The 21,454-nt window shown below is 39.6% G+C and overlaps 1 protein-coding gene across 13 annotated transcripts in view; it reads right to left on the reverse strand.

Moving 5' to 3' along the window:
- The window catches only part of phf21ab (PHD finger protein 21Ab), a 34,343-nt gene extending 13,276 nt beyond the window's left edge, over positions 1-21,067 (reverse strand). For 2 of the 13 annotated variants that reach the window (XM_083546268.1, XM_083546262.1), the window contains exons 1-11: positions 20,282-21,067; positions 10,502-10,601; positions 9,540-9,572; positions 8,053-8,118; positions 6,180-6,347; positions 4,949-5,200; positions 4,230-4,322; positions 2,936-3,229; positions 2,086-2,190; positions 1,931-1,982; positions 1,261-1,340 (exon numbers count right to left, since the gene is read on the reverse strand). In XM_083546268.1, coding sequence (XP_083402394.1) covers positions 1,261-1,340; positions 1,931-1,982; positions 2,086-2,190; positions 2,936-3,229; positions 4,230-4,322; positions 4,949-5,200; positions 6,180-6,347; positions 8,053-8,118; positions 9,540-9,572; positions 10,502-10,558 — 1,200 coding nt within the window. In that variant the 5' untranslated portion in view covers positions 10,559-10,601; positions 20,282-21,067. Of the gene's footprint in view, positions 1-1,260; positions 1,341-1,930; positions 1,983-2,085; positions 2,191-2,935; positions 3,230-4,229; positions 4,323-4,948; positions 5,201-6,179; positions 6,348-8,052; positions 8,119-9,539; positions 9,573-10,501; positions 10,602-11,830; positions 11,872-19,017; positions 19,118-19,945; positions 20,081-20,281 lie in introns of those variants that run through there. The other 11 variants (XM_083546271.1, XM_083546265.1, XM_083546273.1 and 8 more) reach the window with 7 other exon arrangements.
- Between the last annotated feature and the right edge of the window lie 387 nt (positions 21,068-21,454).

The raw sequence follows: 21,454 nt of genomic DNA on the forward strand, positions 1-21,454 counted from the left end.
TCATTTTTGAATTTAATAGCTGCAACAGGTCTCAAAAAATGTTTGCTGGAGTTTTGGGAGAGAAATGTTGTCCCATATGTGTCTGATACAGGATTCTAGCTGCTCAACAGTTCTGAGTATCCTTTGTTGTATTTTTCGTTTCATTATGCGCCACAGATTGGCGAGGCCCATCTTTATTTATGAGAGACTCTGTCTCTCTAAGAAGCACTATTTATACCCAATCATCTTACTAGCATGTTGTCAATTAACCTACCGTAATTTCCGGACTATAAAGTGCACCCAAATATAAGCCACACCCACTGAATTTTACAAAGATTTCTACTTTGAACATAAATAAGCCGCACCTGTCTATAAGCCTGTCTACACTGAAACTAATGAACTTTACACAGGCTTTAACAAAAGACACGGTGTAACGAGTGAAATATGTTGTGGCTCCTTTAAGAGCAGAGCGCCATTTGGGAATGCTGACGCATTTTCCGGTATTACTGCGTGTGTGCAAGACCGAGGAATATGTCCTTATTATTTTCTGATGCTCATTTCTAAGTTCCTTTGACTAGCCCGTAACGCTGTTGCCAAGAAAAATAAACTAAGCACAAGTTTTGGAAACCTGTCTGTGCTTCTATGATTTTTGTTGCAACTGTAATTAGCGAGCTCTCCCATGACCCAGACTCAACGCGTTACAACGGCTTGTATCTAAACTATAGCCTACCAAGAAAGTCATTGTTCACTGTCTTCATCCTTTCTTTCACAACTATTTCTCTCGAGAGTTTTTCTATTGTCATTGTCGTGTGTTTAAAAATCACCACTCGTGGAAGTTTTTCTCCCGATGCCGTGCAGCTCAGAACACAGGTGAGGTGCGTTTTTTCGTTTCCGTTCGGAAATTTCATTGGTCTAATGTTATGGGGTTCAGTTTTTTGGCTTGAAGTTTGTGAAACCGAGAAAAACCCAGGAAAAATTCATAAATTAGCCGCTTTGTTGTTTAAGCCGCGGGGTTCAAAACGTGGGGAAAAAGTAGCGGCTTATAGTCCGGAAAATACGGTAATTAGTTTCTCCAGCTGTTTAATTTAAATAACACTTACTTTTTCCAGACGTTTGTTGCCCTGTCCCAAATTTCCTACGTTTGAACATTTGATATGTTTTTTCTGTTCGACTGTAAATAAAATATGGGTTTATGACATTTGCAAATCATTGCATTCTGTTTAGACAGTGTCCCAACTTTTAAAATTGGGGTTGCACATTTACAGAGAAAAGTATCTATACCTCGGGCTCGAATACCGCTCCGCTGTACACAGGATTTGCTGTCGTTCTCCTTTTCCTTTCCTGCCTCCGGCTCTGAATCTCTGCAACAGAAATGCACGTCAGAGAAAGAGCTGTGCTTTCAATTTCACTGAAAGCTGTTGAACATATCCAGTCGATCCTGTTCAGTGTTCCAGCACACTAAACAGTATCATTCCCCGAAATGGCTCTAATCATATTTAATCAGTCTGTGGGAGTGTATTCTTTGTTTTTGGTAAGACATGGTCCTTTTCCCCCCTTTCAATCAATGAAAACAGCATAGAGGGGCAAATAAAATGACCCATTGTAAATCAGCTCAGTGTTCAGCATTCAATAGCATTCATTAACTCGTGATTGCTGAGAGCATTGGACCATTATGTACGTACAGAAAAAAAAAGGACTGCTTTCAGCTTTAAAGAAAAAGAAAATCTCCATGTGAGACGAAAGTTAATTTATTTTTAAATAATTTGAAATGTAAAAGGAAGAAAACATGAGAGCTTCTAGTCTGAAAAGAAAAGAAAATTACCAGGTAGCACATAATGGGAAAGCAAACCAAAGACTAATTAAACTACATAAAACCCAAATCAGATGCTCTTAATCTAAACAGTAAATTAATCCCAGTTGTAAAACTAGTTATGGTAAAGGTAGGACTTACCTTCGAGGTGGTCGTGTGTGACCAACCCAAGAGACACCATGAAGGCAAGTTTCTGCCAAAAGAGAAATTAAATATATATAAGAGCAACAGGTAACAAAATATTATTTAAAAAAAAAGCAGTTTGATCATCAGAGCAGTTACGATTATCAAGTTACCTGTGGATTCTCCTCTCGTTTAACCTTCGGTGGTGAAAGAGAAGGAGATGTTAAAGAAGGGGTGCTTGTGAGCACCTGCTCTGAAGCCCCCTGAGTTTTCACAGTCTGACAGACAGAAATGGGAAGGATTTAAATGACACTCATGCAATTTGAGAAAACATCCAGTCGTGTTTTTAGAGATGCACATTTTACTTTTGTTTATATGCAACAAACTCGGTAAAAGGCAAAAGCCAGAAACATTTTGGACACAGTGAAAGAAGGTTCTGTAAACAGATGAGTCCAAATTTGAAATTTTGGCTCCAACAAAACAGCTTCTGTAAGATGGAGAACAGGAGAGATGATGTTAGCAGACTTCCTCACCCCCACACTCAAACATGGAGGTGGAAGCGTAATGGTTTGAGGTTGTTTTGAAGCAGGGAAGGTTGGCAGGAACCAAGGAAACCAACATGGCTACCGTTCCATACTTTAACACCATGCAATTCCGTCATTGAGCTGCAGTGTAATCTATCAGGGAATGGCCTGCCCAGTCACTGCTCGTAAAATCCTATTGAACTGCTCTACTCTGGCAAGTTTTCCAAGAGGCATGGTGAAAGTATTTCAGCTGAATTTCAGAAAAAAACTGTCCGGATGTAAAAAGTGTGTAAAGCTGTTATTCATGCTAAAGAAGGATTTTCCAATTAAAATAAAGTTTAACATCTGCACATATTAATCAGACTATCCGTACATACATCTTTATACTTTAAAATGACATGGTTCATTGCATATAAACAAAGGAACATGCAGGAAAAGGAGTTTAAAGTTGCCAATGGTGGTGTTTAAAAAATATCAATATCAAATGCAATACTCTCACCTTAATGTCTGCATTTAAGCTGCTGATCTGCAGAGTCTTTACTGGGCCACTGATAACAATACCGGTCACTTGACCTGCGCTGGCTCCTGTAGAAGCGATGCTTTTGGGGATGGTGCAGGACTGGCCGTTAAGAATGCGCACTTGTTGGATGTTGCCTGCCGAGGTGGCTAGCGTTGGTGTTAACTTGGTAGTGAGCATGACTGATCTCTGGAGCAGCTGTGGAGCAGCCATCATGGGCGGAGGAGGAGCAGGGGCGATGGGAACGTTGTTGGGAATAACGGGTTTTGGGCGCACCTACGAAATAAAGAGAAAGGAGCTGGTTGTGTCACCTCCCACTTTTCTGGATTTTTTATGTTTTTGTCAGACAGGATCCCATGCCTTTAACAACCATCATGCTGACTTGTTAGTTCCAGGTAAGGCTAACTGCAGGGCTCTGGGGAAGAATTTGATCAATATAGAGAAGACCAGAGATCCTCCTTCTGCACTAATTTTCTTGACTTCAATAAAAGTGGGTTAAGTTAATTTATCCAGCAGAAGCAGTTTTAGCCATTACTAAATTCTTTGCTGTTATATAGTGAAATAACATTTATAAATTAGGTAGATGAGTTTAAAGATAAAAAAATATAAAAAAAAAATAATGTCTGGTCATTAAAATTACATATAAACTGCATCTCAGTCCCCAATTAGCATTACAAGGCTTTGTTACAAGTCAAAGGACAGTTTTTTTAAGCAAAAAAGAAAAAAAAAATACACAAATGTCAAGCAAAGGGACTGCCAAAGCAAAATGAAACTTGCTGAAAGAAAAGCGGAAAAATCAAATCTATTCATTACGAAGGGCAGAGTGCAAACAGCAGAGCAACACAAGCGGTGAGTAAAGCAACGCTCCGATAGAAACGTCCTTACAGTGACGGACACACTGCGACACATTGGCAAAACACACTAGCTGCAGAAAAAAATGGGAGGGTGAATAGAACGGACAAATGACTGCAGCCAGCGCCAGGTTAGAAAACGAGACAGTTACAGTGAGCCCTGTATGTTTATTTCTACACCTATGGAACTTGTATATGAATCTCAAAATATAATTATATGGGTAAGAAAGAACAAAAATGATTATATGTGTACGGTTTGGATCGTCCTGAGAAGTCTTCATTGCGTGAGGCTGCAATATGAACGACTTCCTCACATTCTAAATCTAATCTGTGTTGTTAGAGTTCCTCTAGTGGCATCAGTGTTGAACTGCACACGCTGGGACAGGGAAGAGGGGGGGCGGTGGGCGGATCTTACAGAGACGCACCTGTGGCAGATAGGTGGGTCGAGGCGTCAGTCTAGGAGGAGGGACAAACTGGGGAACTTTGATAGGCTGAGCCGAGGTGGTGCTGGCCTGCACCTGTGACAAAACCAGCGCTTTATTTGCAACAAAAATGCTGATTAGAAATTTTTTTTATTGCTGTTTGGGGAAAATATCAATAACGGGAAACATTTTCGTTCCCCCCTAGAGTATCTCTTAACATCTGCTACGTGCAGTTTCAGATGTCCGAAAAATTAGGCCTTTTTAAGCCTTTTCCCCTTCTGTTTTAGTTTTTTTTTCCCCGGTTTTAAATCACAGATGAATGCAAGCAATCACCACAGCCGAGCACATCAGCACAAAAGTCATGGCAGTTTTTCATGTAAACAGACATTCTGTTCTATCTATAAAACACAAAAGCACTTAACACCTGGGCAAATTGTGAAGATAAATACCAGCTAGAATTAGCCTGGAATTAAGGTAACTGAGAATGCTCGCATATATGAGCTAAAGTAGGGAAGGGATGTGGTCCACATTCTCAGAGTAAGACTTTGCTGCTTCTTTGATCCATTCTAATAATATCACTAGAATATACATTTGGAATGAGTGAGACGAAGAGGTGAGATCGGCGCTCTTACTCGGAGAGAGATGGCAATTAAGGGCCTTTGTCTATAAAGAAGCTTGGACAGATAGAACAGGAATTAGAAGATGCAGCGATGTGCACTCACTACGATAACGTTCTTCGGGACGACTCGGGACGTGGCCTCCGTGTCCGCACTGTTCAGTTTGCTGGACAACTGAAGGTTCACCGGTGCACCGCGAGAGTCAGAGGTCAAAACAGGCCTGGGGGGATTGCTGATGGCAGTGACCATGGCGACCGTGGGCCGTGGCGTGGTCATGGAAGCGGGTATGGTGGAGGCGGCAGCTTTTAGTACTAGAGGTAGCGTCTTCGTGGTGAGGACCGGCGTGACTTGCAGAGTCTTCCACGGTTGAAAGGACAGAAGCAATGGGAGAACCGAGAGAGGAATCACATCAAAACAAGACTTGCAAACAATTACAGCACTAACAAATGACACATTGTGATTTTTAACCATTTATAAATACGTCTAATGCCGAGAAACATCCGCAGGACAAGTTAGTTCCTCAAGTTAGTTGCTATTGTTAATTGCAGCTGAATAAAACTGCTTTATCTTTCTTTTTTCTCTCTTTTGGAGTAAAAAGACAATAAACGGAGGGTCTGCTTACCAAAAACTGGGAAAGGCAAAGAATGGAAAAAGTGCTGCCTCATTCCATAAATGTTTAATATCTCCTACAGAAAGCTTTACCACAATTATTCACAGTTGAGCATTTTAATCAGAGGTCGAGGTACTTTTAATAAAGGTGCTGTCATTATACAGCACGGTAGCGGCCTCTAGAGGCAAATCACCGACGCTACCGTGCTGTTTACTTTGATACGCGAGACCGCGCGCCGCACGGAGAGCGCTACATTATATTTATTCATTATAATTGATCATTTATTGATTATATAATAACATTTAATTATTATAGTAACATATATTCATATTTATTTCATTTAGCACATTTTCGTGATTCAGTACTTTTTTTTTTGTATGTGGTTCAATACTAGTTTACATGGGGTGATATGTTTGTTTGTTTTTTTATCCCGTATCCATTTTAAAAATCGGTTGATTAATCGATTCTCGGCGAGTCCGTTCCAAACTAGCTATTTGTAAAATTCACTGTGGGTCGAACCTCTAATATTAAAATATTGATATGGTCCGTATTACCACTCGCTCTACTTCCATTGGCACACTAATTCCCAACATCTTCTGGGCTGTGGTATAGGCATCTCTAAAAGCATTTTTCTATCCTGACTGTGATCATCTTCAGGAATTGTGATGTTCCTATGTAGTTACAGTATAGTGTGTTAGGTCTGTCAGGATGCCGCTGCTGCTTTACCTGTGGAGCTGCCTTGTTGTGTGGAGGTCCTGTGGGCTGATGCTGAGGCTGACAGGGGGGTGACAGTATCATGGCTTTACCGTCCGGCGTGGCCTGTACCGTCTGAAGCTTCAACTCTGGCTCCTGCTTCACCAACAGTTCCTTCCTCAGCCGTTCCACCACCTTTTTCTAGGATGAACACAGAGTGTGTCTTATGCATAGCCGAAAAACAGAGCGTACACGTTAGGAGGTATTTTATCCAAACTTGTAGCACGGACCGCATTCACTGGGTCGTTATATGCCCTGAAAAAACACTGCTTTTCTTTGGCTTGGAGACACACAGTGTGAAAGACTCTTCAGGTGTGAAGCATGGTTACACACCTTCAGAGGAACCGATTCAGTAAAACGAGTCGCTCAACAGAGACATGTGCGCATTGAAATTCAGCTCACATACACCGCTGCCTCAGAGTCTGCTGGAGCAAAAGCGCACCTCTGAGAAGACTGGAATAAACGAAAGCGCGCGTGCGCACACACACACACACACACACACATTATATCCTCCGTGCACAGTTTAACCACAAAGGGGCTTAGCGCTCCCAGTTAAACAAAGCTACACATCTACAGTTTCTGTCTCAATTCACATTAACAAAATAGAGATAAAATTATAGGTACAGATAAAATCTAATATTTTCTCACATTACGAATCAAATAAAAGCCATGTCTTCAAATACACCGTCCAAATCACATGCCACACGATTATGTCCTAGCCTTATAAACAGCCTTCTAGAAAGCACTATAATAAAAAAAATATTTTTTTAAGGATAGGGTTCTAAAAAATAAATGGAAAAATTCACGCCGTGTACATAAATTCATATGGAACTACTTCACTCAGCCATGTACGAGTATTACATCCACGGCATGACCAACAGGGTGTTTCACAACAGTATGCTAATGTGGGGCAAACGACAGCATTGTGGCATGTATAACCTGTAGGTTAGGAAAGCAGGAAGTGAGAATTTTGCAGAAACCAAAAAAAAAAAAAAAAAAAAAAAAAAAAAAAAAAAAACCAAACAAAAAAAATAAAAGAGAGACCGAGAACCAGTTCACTCCGAACAGACAGACACCACCAGACATCATTTTAGCACGAGAGCATGACTATGGAGCGTGGCAGACAGACACACAATCACCAGCTATACCAGACATTACAAGGATCAACAACAACAACAAAAAAACCTTTATGTGACAAATGTGGCCTGCTTTAACAGCACTTAAAGGGCCGGCTAGCTAGCGTGAACATGGCTAAAGTTACCAAATGAGCCGTGAATAATGCAAGCAAGCTAGCTGACAGGAGGCATGTGTCTCATACATTTGTTTTATCTTTCTTTTTAATAATCCTGTTTTCTTTTTTATCAGAATAATTTTTGCCATTGGAACATTACATCATATATTAGTATTCACTGATATTTGTATTAAAAGTGCCTTGGACATGACAGACTGTTTTGACATGTCCTGTTCCTTATAAAATATAAACAAAAAAACACAGCTGTAGTTCTCTGTAAACACCAGCAGACTCTCAGGGGGGGGAAGAAATACACATTTATCCACATGCCTTTAATTCATGTCATGTTAAATGATGTCACTCTGCCTTTGACAATGCAAGCAGACGCAAAAAGACCATAAAACAGACAGCAGACAGCGCAGGATGCATATAAAAAAAGCAGTAAAGGACAAAATGTCAATGTAAGTACGTCTTATCGCAGGTGAGTGGTCTGACTACACCGCCGATTCAGCTCACACGTGTCAGTATGTGATGTAGAAACCCATTCCCTGCTTTTACGGCAAAACACTGTGCGCTTTTAGGAGATAGTATTATTACAGAAGCTGCCCTTCGTACCTGTTTCTCACTCAGAGCGGTGATCTTGGCCTGAAGTTCGTGGAGCTGCTTTTTCAGATCAGCATTCTGAAAAGAATAGAAACCAGATTGTGAGGATGTGTGGTGGTTTGAATTGCACTCGAAATTGTGTCCTTGAATAGAAAATAAAAAGACATGATTAATAACTTTTTCATGGAGCTTTATTATTATGAATAATAAATTATGAATGATGGATATGCTCTGGGATGTTTCATGTTGGTGATCACAGAATTAGGGAACAAATAAAGTGATTAAGGGAAGAAAAATCAATCAGAACAATTTTCCAATATAGACTGAGAGAATAAGAGTTAGCTGTAAAAGTGACCCTAACACTATAAAACACCAAATGGCTAAAAGGGTGTTGTAAAACTTTTGGAAGGGATTAAGAGGTGCTGCAAATTAAGTCGATTATTAGACAGGCGCACCTGACACACTAAATTGTGCGTGCGTGCGTGTTATGCTCCCACACCAGCAGGTGGCAGCAGTCTGTATTTTGCATCCAAACAGGGAAACCAGAAGAGTTAGAACTGTGAATATATAAAGCAAGCAGCGTTTACACCTGCTGCGATCATTACTAGCGTATTTGTTTAGCTTTTTTGCAGAATGTTGAGTGTCTTTGCTTTCATCAGTTTTGTGGTTTTTCTCTGTTTTGTGCTCATTCGCCAAGCTGAATAGCCAATCATAGTTCTCTGTCTTGCTGACAAGCTCCACCCCCGATTCGACACGCAGAACAGCTGACGCAGTCCGACTGGAGCCAACGATGAAAAAACTAAAGCCGACCAATGCTCAAATTCGCCTGCTAGTACCTGATCTCACTAATGCTCTTGTGGCAGAATACACACAAGTCCACACAACACTCCAAAATGGAAATCTCCAAAGTGGAAATCTTTCCCAGTGTAGTGAAGGTTATTGTAGCAGGAAGGAAACCTGAATGAGATGTTCACCAAAAGGTATACGGGTGGACTGGAGAGGGGTGCACAAACTTTTGGCTATACAGTGTATTTTTATTTGTTTGTGCTTAGTGCCAGGAAATGGTTAAAACCGCATGCAAACGCAATTCAAAAACGTTTTCAGGCTGATGTTAACCAGCCATAACTTTATAGCGATTACATTTTCGGAAAAAACTAATTTATAAAAAAAATACGTTCGATCAGAAGCCTGCTTTGTATCCAGGAGAGGATTTTAAACCGTATAGCTTAACACAATACAAATATTAAATCTGCACACTCCCTAACAACACCTAGGCTGCTACAGGGCACGTTTACTGGCATTACAGGTTCTTCTGCTGCCAGACATTTAAAAGCAAGAAGCAATTCGGGCAGCTGTGTGAGGTTTTTTTGTACTGCATGGCTTCCCATTAAAAACAAAATGAATTTGTTTGCTTTTAACAATAATACTCTATTTTTGCCCAGAACGTCTAGAACTGACTGTTTAAACAACCTGATGAACTGTTGAAGAATTGTATTTACCTGTGGGTCCTGCTTCATTTGCGCGACCAGTTTCTGTATTTAAAAAAAAAAAAGAAAAAGAAGGGGAGAAAAATTGTCAGTGTCATGTATAATGTGTAATACAAAGCAATAGCGACACTCACAGGCCAAGCCTGGTACTGCAACACAGTACACCTGTGATACACTTGTTGAAGTAGTTTTGGACAAAGACATGATGGTTCACTCTTTGTTCATTATTATGAGAACGGGATGACTTGCATATTTTACAGTATAATGAACAATTAAGAGGTGAGATTCTTATATCGATTTTGTTTTTTTTCACCAGATGCTGCCATTAGAGAGCGTTTGTAGGTCACACGTGTGCTCTATACACCAACATACGCTGTACGCTCGGCTTAATAAAAATAAAGGTTCACCTAGTTGCTATGAAGCATCCATTAGTTACTTCCATGCTGAGATGTAAACGGTTTCTCCATCCCTGTGCACCTGGACTAAGAGTGCACTGTGTCTCGTTAAACTAGAGTACCCTTTGAGCATGCAAATACAAGAGGCTTTAAAGCTATGAGCCCAAGACTTGGCAACAATGTTCCCGCTCTAACAATAGTGCTGCCATGTTCCCAAACTACTGTATTTATCCTGCTGAGGCATCTATACTCGTGCTCTACTTGTTGGAACATGCAGCTCCCAATTATACTGCTGGGAGAAGAAAGCGTTTATTTTCTCACCTTCATTTCTAAATACACGCATGCATCTGCAATATTTACTGACTTTATAGAAAACAAACATTTGAATCCACACACATCATCTTGCCTCCTAGCAAGGAAAAATCAGTTCCTCCAACCTTAAACACACTGAATCAGTGTCATTAAGCAGGTCATTAACACGTGTCTAGAGTTGAAGAAACAAGATGCGACATTTGAAGGTCAGATTTGTATCGATTCGAAATACAATAAATACAATGAACTGACTGAACGCCTTCCAACCTGATGGACTTGTATTTCCACTTTCAGGGCTTCCTGTAATGTTTGTAATTCCATCATTGGTCCAGTTCGCCGGCAAGTCAGTCCCAGGAATTTGTTCAGCCTGCAAAATATTTAGAAACTGTTATTTGTGTAGAGGTTTATTCAAATGTATACAAATATGTCCGATAGGAAACAAGTGAAACTCATTACGAAGACAGGATAGAACCAAAAAGGTATTGGGGCACCTGTCTTTTCCAACAATACACTATTTTTTAAATGGACACTGGATAAAAACAAATGAACAAACAAACGTAACACTGCATGAAAAATAGCACTGGACTTTATTACAAAAATACAAAAAAAACGTACTAAATCATGAAAAAGTGTTATAATCAATCAATTATTCATTATAAATATAATATAGCGCTCTCAGTGCAGCACGCAGTCTCAACCACACGTGTGTCACCTCTAGTGGCCGCTCTCCTAATTGCAACGGAAGCTGGAAAAACTATCCTTATGGTTTTTTGCTGATAGCAGATAGTATCTGTGTTTGAACCTCAATTAAAACCTAAGGTATATTTTCGTTTGAACGCCAACTTTTATTAACAAATACAGATATGATATTAGCAAAACATATTTAAAATTACACTTTCAAAATATGTCTCTGGTATTGTTCAGAGAGCAGTTTGATATTTGGGCCATAGTTTGGGGACCCCTGATGTATATATTTACAAACACATTGATCTGTATACAAAAAGAAATAACTCTCCAGAGTGAATAAATACGAAAACGCCGCCTTTGTGTGGTAGCGTGAACTGATAAAACGGAGATGTTCGAAAAACTTTATGAAACGAATGTATTTTTTATCATGTGACCCATTTAACAAAACAAACAACTCTATAATCTTGGGTTACTGTAGCAACAATTCATTTGTCCATTGATGAAACTTGGTGCCTTTCCTCGACATTGGTGCATAAATTTGAAAAGACAGAAAATTAAATAAAAGGACTGATGGTAATGGAACGCAAGCCAAAGCTTTGTAGCGTTTGGGTATGATGCTGTTAGACGTTTTCATGTGGATGAGTGATTTTCGGAAAACGTTTGAAAACACTAGTGAGTGTTTTTTTTTTTTTTGCCAAAAAAAGCGGTTTTTCGGGATCCATCTGTATTATTGTGGACGCGGGATTTTTTATTATTGCGCGTGTCATTTTGACTGAGGACATGACAATTACTGGCCAGTAATGATGTGCGAGTGAAAGGCAGCCTTACAGACGTTCGGTAGCATCGATTTTGGTGTGCGAGACGCTGAGCCAAAAGAACAATTATAACTGAAGCTATTACAGGACTCACCAGCTGGCAATAAGACTGGTGTCCACTCACTCTCCAACTCCCTGCATGCACACACACACACACACACACACACACACACACACACACACAATTAGACAGAGGGCGAGACACACTCATAGCCTATGGGACTGCACAGCGTCCATCTCTCAGCTCATTAATGTTGCACCTGTAAGCCTGCAGTTCTACTACAGAAAAAAAAAAAAAATCAATCCATTACCATGACTCTTAATATCTTCATCTGGACACACAAAAAGACCGTTAAATTGCTGCAAATGCCAGACTGCGGCTTTAAACAGGCTTTTAAAAAGAAATCGTAATCACCGTGTTGCATGAATTGTTGATCAATTCAGCCTGAGTCCAGACATATACATTCCACAGCAACATGAAAACACACAAAGACTATTCCAACCTGGAAAGTTTGTGGACGCCTGATCATAAGATTTGTATGCGCTTTCTAGACATCCCATCCCATTTTACTCATTATTTGCTGTTATAATAACCACCACTCTTCTGGGAAGATGTTCCACTAGATGTAGGAGTGTGCATGTGGAGATTTGTGCTCATTTAGAGCATTAGTGAAGTGTGAGGTGAGGAGGCCTGAGTGTTCTAGTTAATCCCAAAGGTGTTCAACAGGGGATAGATCTAAAGCAGGAGATCTTCTACTCCAACACATGTAAAGCATATTTTCAGGGCATTATGATACTGGAAACAAGTTCGGGTCTCCTAGTTCAAGTGGAGAGAAAATTTTATGCCACTGCATCCAAAGACATTCTATACTTTGTGGTAACAGTTTGAGGAAGAACCAAATATGGTTGGACATGTCAGGTGTCCCAATACTTTTGTCCAAGGACCACAAAGAAACCCTACACGATGCACAATTAAATAAGGTTTCTAAAGCAAGAAATCAGACCGGATCGAATTTGATTTAATATAACAGCGAATGAAAGATGATTTCTGCATTTCATGAGGAAAAAAAATAGCTGATTCAGCTATATTATAATAATAATAAAAAAATGATAAAAAATAAAAATAAAAACTTATACAAAATGTGTATTTACAAAGATTTTCTGAGGTTCAATTTAGGCACAGCTGTTTGCTTTACCAAAAAAACTGACAATTAAAGTATTGACCTTTTTTTTTTTTTTTTTTTTTTTTTAATTAAAATGAGCTTATAATTAATTGGGTTCTAGTCAAGAAACAGCAAATTATTAATTGTTTCAAAGACTCATACCGTAAGACACATGATTATATGAATCAGCATTGGTTTAAAGAAAATGTAAAGAAACCAAAAAACTAAAAAAAAAAAAAAAAAAAGAGAAATTAATATATGTATTAATAAATTTGATATTCGTGAGGGTTGGGGTGGTGGGTGTTTAATGGGAAACCTGGAAATCCGAGCTCTTTCACCAGTGTAATGCTTCAAAAATAAAACACATGCTACGCAAAGGTCTCAATGATTAACATAATCTCAATAAGATCGTTTCATCGTACTTGATGCTACTAATTTTTTTTTTTATTGATCCTTACACACATACTTGGATCAACTCCAATCCAATTTCTTGTAGCAAATGGCGTACACAAATTTTATGGCACTGTGAGGATGTTGCTCGAGTCACTGATTTCTCAAACAGAGTGCATACGACTGCTTTTACACTAGGAACCATTTTCCTGCCCCGATCTAAAGCAATCTGTTGAGTCGGTGACTTAATAACACACTTGTTTATTTTCTATTTTGTACAGAAAACGTGCTTCATCAAAAACACAATTTTAATAAAATTCTTGAAACGGTGAAGTAGGGAGCAATCAAGAAACAGTATTAACCCTGAGCTGGGTGACAGAACACAAATTTTACACTCACCACTACACACACACACACACACACACACACACACACACACACACACACACACACACACACATACTTATGCTCTGGCTTTATAGTTAATTGTTGAAACATGGTACTTCACTGTACCAATATTCAGCTCTGGCTCTTTTCATTAACTGCACAGCGTAAACAATGTAGCCTGGGTTATTGATTAAAACACAAGGAAAATGAAACGAGGCTGCTATCGCAGACACGTACAGTACGGTATGGCACTACGCGCATCTAATGGAGCTTCCTGTCTAATGCTGTCTCTCATGTGGTTTTGCAGAAGTCGGCAAGAAACATAAAAGAAATCGCAACAAACATCCAAGTGTTCAAGGATGCAGATTAACCGGGGCCGAACGAAAACACGTCGAATGCACGTTAATACAGCAAGAAGAACGCGACTTGGTAACGATTATAACATTCTTCAGACATTCTGATTACTGCAACTGAATTATGCAAAGTCTGATTATCAAGTTAGATATTTAGTCATAAATTGAAATCTGAGGTGCAGTGTTGGAAAATGTTTAAATGATTTTGAACAAAAAGCACCACTCTTGCACTGGAATAACAATTTAAAACCCTACAACCACCACATTCAGGGGCATTTCTTGCTATAAGCGGCTGCTCGTGGTCCTCGGGACAGGCAGGAGATGACACTTTATTATAACCAAGCAAAAAAAGGGTTTGATATCAAGGGTTAGATGACTGGATTCATTGTATTTGAAAAATACGAAAAAAAAAATTTTCGTAAAAGATTTGGTTGCATACTCGTTACTACTACATAATAAAGTAGCTTGGTGTGGCTGGGATTTGATCTCATGACCTTCTGATCCAACGTCTAATGCTTTAACCATTAATGCCTTTACAACTAAGCGACCATCTATTACCTCAAAATTCACCTGCAACTTTTTGAAATAAAAACCTGCCCATTTCTGCAGTTAACTAATCAGCCAATCACGTGGCAACACAATAAAAATAAATAAATAAATCATATCGCTACAAGTCACAAGCTTCTCTTAAATTTTCTAATCAAATATCAGAAGGAAGAAAAAGTGGGATTTCTGTGAAATTATTTGTGACAGCTGTTAGTACCAGATGGGCTGGTTCGAACATTTCAGAAACTGCTGCTCTCCTATTAATGTAAAATTCAAGCCTTTAGAGTTTTACACAGAATGGTGAAGAAAACGAAACGAAAAACTACCTGGTTTACAGAAAGTATACAGGCTGAAACAACTGAAGTTCGATCGGAGTAGAATAAACAGACTCGCAGCTGACAGGAAGTGTCCAGGACTTCAAATAACCACTCTTCACAACACAGCAGAAAAGCCCCTCAGAACACACAACACATCAGCCCTTGAGATGGATGGACTACAACAACAGAAAACAGCGTCAGGTTCCACTCGTGTCACGCGAGTACAAGAATCTGAGACTATCATGAGCACGGAACCATCCAGTTTGGGTAATCGTGTAATTATCATAGTCTCAGAAGCCCAATTTGTTCTTCGGCTGTTATACAACATCTACTTCAAGGTTTGCTATGTTGTGTAGTCGGAGATGCTTTTCTGTTTGTATAATGAGAGATTATATAAGTCACTATACTTTTCCTCGTAGCTCAAAAAGTTTTCACAACCAGAATTGTTGACCACTCACCTTTTTGGCACAATTCTGTGTAAACTTTGGAGACAACTGTTGCCATGAACAAATTTAAAGAGATCACAATTTCTTCATTTTAATGTTTGCTCTTGAGCCTACATGACTTTATGCATTAGACTAGAAAACTGCCTGCTGGTTTTCTGAATAAAGTGACTGTGTATAACCACCTGTTTATCTAAACGATCTTTGCAAAGATTCACAGCCAACTTCAACACTACTATACACAGATTATTACAATCTGCTTATTACTACAGTATAAAGGTCGACCGATTCATCGGTTTTGCCGAATAATCGGCAAAAATCCATAACGATAGTTTTTCCGGGTTGCCGCTGGGGAGGTCCGCTGTCATATTACAGCACAAAAGTGGCCTCTAGAGGGGAATCAGTGGTGCCGCATGATATTTGTTAGTGTCTTTTATTTATTTGGAGTGTTACTTTTTGTTTCAGTTTGAATGCACTTTTGGATTCAGTTTCACTCAATCATTCAAATTCAATTACTCAGTCTTTTTTTCCCCTGAATATTTATTAATATATTCATTTTTATTTAATTTAGAACAATTTCATGATTTAGTACTGCTTGATGCTTCTTTTTTAATCCATAAAAAAAAACTATTGCTTGATTTATCGGTTATCGGCAAGCACAATCCAACCTAGCTATCTATCGGTGACCTATCTATAAAATCCACTATCGGTTGACCCATGCTACAGTATATATGAAACTAAACTCATTTATTATAATGTAATATGTACTCAAATCATTCTTGCATATCAGATAATGTGAATGCTGTGGGGAGTCTTTGAAACCATGGCACAATGAGTCTCAAATGTTTCCAGTACAGTTGCAAAAGTTTGTTTGCCATTGGTTTTATTCCTTACGTATACAAATAACCTGAAAGGTATGTAAAACATCAGAAAAAATACAATGTATTCCATTAGCAAACATTTATTAGGTAGCTCCAGTGTGGAGGTATACCTGTGATTTCATTTACAGAAGGATATTTAGTCCTGGCTACAGATGGTTTCAAAAGAACCAATCATCAATTCTTTTTTTACTTACAGATTACTTACAGTGTGTCTGTAAAAAAGTTATAAAAGTTTCAGCTACAGACCCATTAAAATTCTCAGAGTACATAAAGAAAGTGCCAACTTTATAACCAAGTTTCGAAAAGTTCATTATGATTGTTAGTTTGTCCAATTACTTTTTTTTTTTTTTTTTTTTTAGAAATTTTCGAATATTCAAAACAAAGAAAATCAATATTCAGTATCTTGAACATCGAATATTCACGTTTCTAAAGTATTTCTTGAATTCCTATCTCAATGTAAGCAAATGTGTAACACTGACTGTGTTAACGACGCTGTACCTCGTGTCTAATCTCTTCTATTGCAGCATGTGAGACCACACCGTGATGCACTGGATATGAAATTAATCATGAGGTTTTGGATAAACTTTTGCTCGAATGAACGCTGACATTAAAGCACAAAGGTGACAGAATGAATACTGAGCAACTCATGAGATACTGTGATTCATGTAAATTGTAGTCATTCTCAAGATCGTCATTTGCAGTGAAAATTGTTGAACTAAACCACAATCTTTCACTGGTGACCTCAGACTTTTAGACATTACTTATATGTAACCCTACTTTAATATAAAAGTATGGTCAAAAGTCTGAGGGTACTAGTTTGTTAATACTTTCCTTTTAGATTAATAAGGTACTAGGGGAGGTGGTAGCTTAGTGCTTAAAACATTTGACTTTGCATCTGAAGGTCATGAGTTTAAATCCCAGCTACACCAAGCTGCCAGTCCCGGGCCCCTAAAAAAGGCCCTTAACCCCCATAGCTACTTAGTTCTGTAAATTAGATAAATGTAAGCCGCTCTGGGTAAGGGCATCTGACAAATGCAATCAATCAATCAATCAATCAATCTATCTATCCATCCATCCATCCATCCATCCATCCATCCATCCATCCATCCATCCATCCATCCATCCATCCATCCATCCATCCATCCATCCATCCATCCATCCATCCATCCATCCATCCATCCATCCATCCATCCATCCATCCATCCAATTATCTAAAACCTTGTCCTTTAAAAAAAAAGTTTGTACACCACTGATGTGGTGTAACCTGCATATTTATCACGCTTTACATCAGCTTTAAAGGAAATCTTTTCAAGAATACAGAAAGTTGTATACAAAAGGACATAAAAGTGTTTTGAATCCAAACACTTTACGCACAATTCAGGCAAACGATAGTGATTAGATCCAAGCTCTAAAGAAATATACAGAAGGTTGAGAAGAATTTGGGAGTATACCAGAGAAGCTTCAAGTTTTATCTTGAGACCAAACAATAAATAACAATCTACCACACAAAACTGTGAAACCACATGGTTCCTGGACTCGTCATTTCTGCCGAGAACTATGTCAAAGTGAGAAGGTGAGGAGCAAAGAAGGGAATCGGGCAAGATGTAGAAGCCTAAGCCTGTGTTTGGATCAAGTGCACCACTTAAACACTTCCTGTGGTACCTTACAGGGTCGCATACACATCCGCCTCTCGGGTCTCATTCAGCACATCATTTCCCATCGTGATGATTTTTGTTTTCATTTTTCACTACGTACAACTGTACACACAGGAATGATCTGATCCAAGCTCTTAAGCAACATACAGAAGGGAAAAGGCTGAGATGAGCGAATGAAGGAGTATTTCAGGGAAGCTGTGAAGTTCTATCTTGAGGTCAAACAAACAAAAACAATAACAAACAAAAGAAAACCCCTAAACAATCCACCACACAAAACTTTGAAACCTCCTTTCTGAACTTATCGTCCTGCTGAGAACTAAGCCAAAGTGAGGTTGGAAAGAAGTATTCCAGGGAAGCGTAATGTTCTATCTTGAGGTCTTTGAAGTGAACAAACAAAAACAAACGAATCACATAGATCTACGAAAAATCCACCTGATTCCTGGACACATCTTCCTGCTGAGAACTATGACAAAGCGAGAATGGAAGTCAGGAAGGAAGGAAGTCAGGAGAGGAGCCAGATAGTACCATATTTTCTTGGAGGACAATTAAAAAAAAAAGCACACAATAAATAAACAAAATCATTCTGATATCAAATGTACTAAATAAGTCCTGAGAGCCTGTTGTGCATGTGATCCTGCAAAGTGCCACAGGAAGTACCGAAGTTCATCAAGGGCTGAGAGCAGCTCCCTTCTACACTGGGGGCTGTTGCAGGATGCATAGCTCAAGAAGGGAAAGATGTTGGACTTCTGATCAGAAGGTCATGAGTTCAAATCCCACAACCACTAAGCTGCCTCTGCTGGGCCCTTGAGCAAGGCCCTTAACCCTCAACTGCTCATTTTTATGAATAAATTGTCCCTCGGTCTGGATAAGGGCCATAAAAGTAAATGTAAACCCAAGCAGAAGTGGTGCATTGATCCAAACATGGACCTATACTTCTACAGCTGCCCAGCTTTCTTCCCTCCTTCCTTCCATCCTCACTTTGTCATAGTTCTGAGCAGGAAGATGAGTCGAGAAACGATGTGGAGGTTTCATAAGATTCATTTAGTTTGTTCGACCTTAGGATAGAACTTCCCGCGTTCCTGGAATACTCCTCTTCTCATTGTCACAATTTGCTCTTCGTCTGACCTCTAAAACGAAACTTCTCACCTTCCTGAAACACTCATGCACTCACTCGTCGCAGCCTTTTCCCTTCAGCATATTCATGGAACGCTTGGATCACTCCTATGTATAGAGTTGAGGAAGTGAAAAAAAAAAAACAGATGATAAATGAGATGTGCTTCATGAATGAGACCTGAAGATCTGTGACCATGCAAGATGTACCACAGGAAGTGCTTAAGTTCACCAAGGAGCCTGGAACAGCTCTTCTTCACTGGCACTGTTGGGGTGGATGGTGGGGGCGCGATAATGATGATGATGATGATGATGCGAAGAAGAAGTGGTGGTGCACTCGATCCAAACACAAGGCCTAGGACTTCTACTTCTTCTAACCAGGAACGAGAGGGGAAAAGGGGAAGATGGAGAAGGAAAACGAAAAAAAAAGTTTGCAAGCACCTCGCCAGGCTTTTGAGTGACAGGGCGGCTATGCTTTTATTTGCTAACTGTGAATCGTGTAGTTGGTGCAAAGCTAGCATAATTAGCAATGAGAGGACCAGGACAAGTTAGCCAGAGAGACTAAATAAACACTAGTTTAACATGGGAGGGACGGGCCAACAAGTCGTCCTGGGTGGCGAGGGACCGTAATGAGCAACTTAGAAAAGGAAACGTGAGATATGTGTATATATATTGGGGTATATATATATATATATATATATATATATATATATATATATATATATATATATATATTAGGTGATATATATATAATTACACAACATACATATGTATACATTTAGATAGAGAGACCTAGGAGCATCGTGCTAGCACTTGGGCTTGGACTCTAGATGAGAAGCTAGTGCAGCTAGTGCTAATGCTAGCACTTAGCCAATTGTACCAGGAGATAACTGTAATTCTAGAAGCCAACATGGTTGATAATAAGCTGTTTCCTCTCTATTCTCAGCTCCTATAGGTTTCTAACCGAAGTTCAATTCGTCCTCCATCGGCTTTGCTTTCTGTCCGCTTTCTCTCTCTCTCTCTCCCCCCCTCCTTCTTCTTCTCCTCCTCCTCCTCCTCCTGCTGCTGCTGCTGCTGTATCCACTGCACTCACTCAACTCTTTATTATAAGGAGAGGAGAAATAAACACCATAAAAACAATCATCTAGACTTCCTTTCTCTCCTACAAGACCTTCTTTGGTTGCCTCCAATACTAAAACCCGAGATGAGGCACAAATAATGCGAGCGAAGTCCAACAATTTGCAAACTTCTAGTAAAAATCCGTAATTTCCTGCTTTATTTCTTTCTCGCACTTACTCACCCCAGCACTCCTCTCTCTCTCTCTTTCTCTCTCTCTCTCTCTCACTCACTCCACAGCAGTCCTCCTCTTCTTCCTCCGCTTCTTCTACTTCCTCTTCCTCTTCTTTCACCCTCCTGTCCCAGGGTTTATTATTATTTTTTCCCAAGAATTGTTTACAAACACCGCTCCCAAAAAAATATCTGCAAAAAAAAAAAAAAAAAAAAACAACCTTCCCAAAACGATCCCTCACATCACTCCAAAAAAAAAAAAAAAGGATCATGGATTTGTTCGAAGGAATTGCTGCTTTTTTTCCCCTTCTTTTTCTTTCAGCGTCGGGTTAAATTTGTGCCTTCCTATGTTGGAATTTTGAAACGGAAAAAAAAGAAAAAGAGAAAGAAAAAAAGAGAGAGAGAGAGAGAGAGAGACAGAAACTGAGATACAAAACAAGAACTCTTGTTCAATCTCATTCACCACCGGCCGCAGCACAAAAACGATCACTGCGCGCAGGAAGAGGGAGACGAAAGGGCTGTGTGAAGTGAATAAGAAACAAGGAAAATCGACTCGTTTTGAGTCGAATCGCTTGCTGGTGTTTAGGGAAGGGTGGACAAGATGGACGTGGGGTAATTTCGTGCGATAACAGGGAGACGAAGAGTGTTTTCGGAACAGGACTACTTTTTTGTGACGGTGCGGCGAATTTATTTCACTTTGCCTAGGGAACAGTGGTGCTACGACTTCCATTGCCTAGGGAAAAAACCCGGATGTAAACTCGGCGAAACTCATCTGGAGAGAAGTGTGGCAGGAGCAACTCTGTTCAACTCGGCACCTAAAGCTCGAGAGGAAGACCAGAGAGGAGAAGATGAAGATGATGATGAAGAAGAAGGCCTTTGGTACGATCAAATCGTACGCAGGCCCAATTTGAATTCAATGCCTAACCCTAACACCCCCCCCCCTTTGCACGTGTATCTGATCATATTGTACTACTGGACTCAGAAGCAATACTCATAGTGTGTGTGTGTGTGTGTGTGTGTGCGTGCAGGCAGTCAACTCTTACAAAAGAGAAGACTGCTCCTGCCCCGTTAACCAAGAAACGTGTGTGTGTGTGTGTGTGTGTGTGTGTGTGTACTGCGCCGCCATTACATGTTTAAGCCCGGTTCTTTATCCACACGTTTTCAATTTAATCATTTCAAGAATCAT

The sequence above is a fragment of the Silurus aristotelis genome, assembly GCF_946808225.1.
Source record: "Silurus aristotelis genome assembly, chromosome: 7".
In the NCBI taxonomy this organism is placed as follows: domain Eukaryota; kingdom Metazoa; phylum Chordata; class Actinopteri; order Siluriformes; family Siluridae; genus Silurus; species Silurus aristotelis.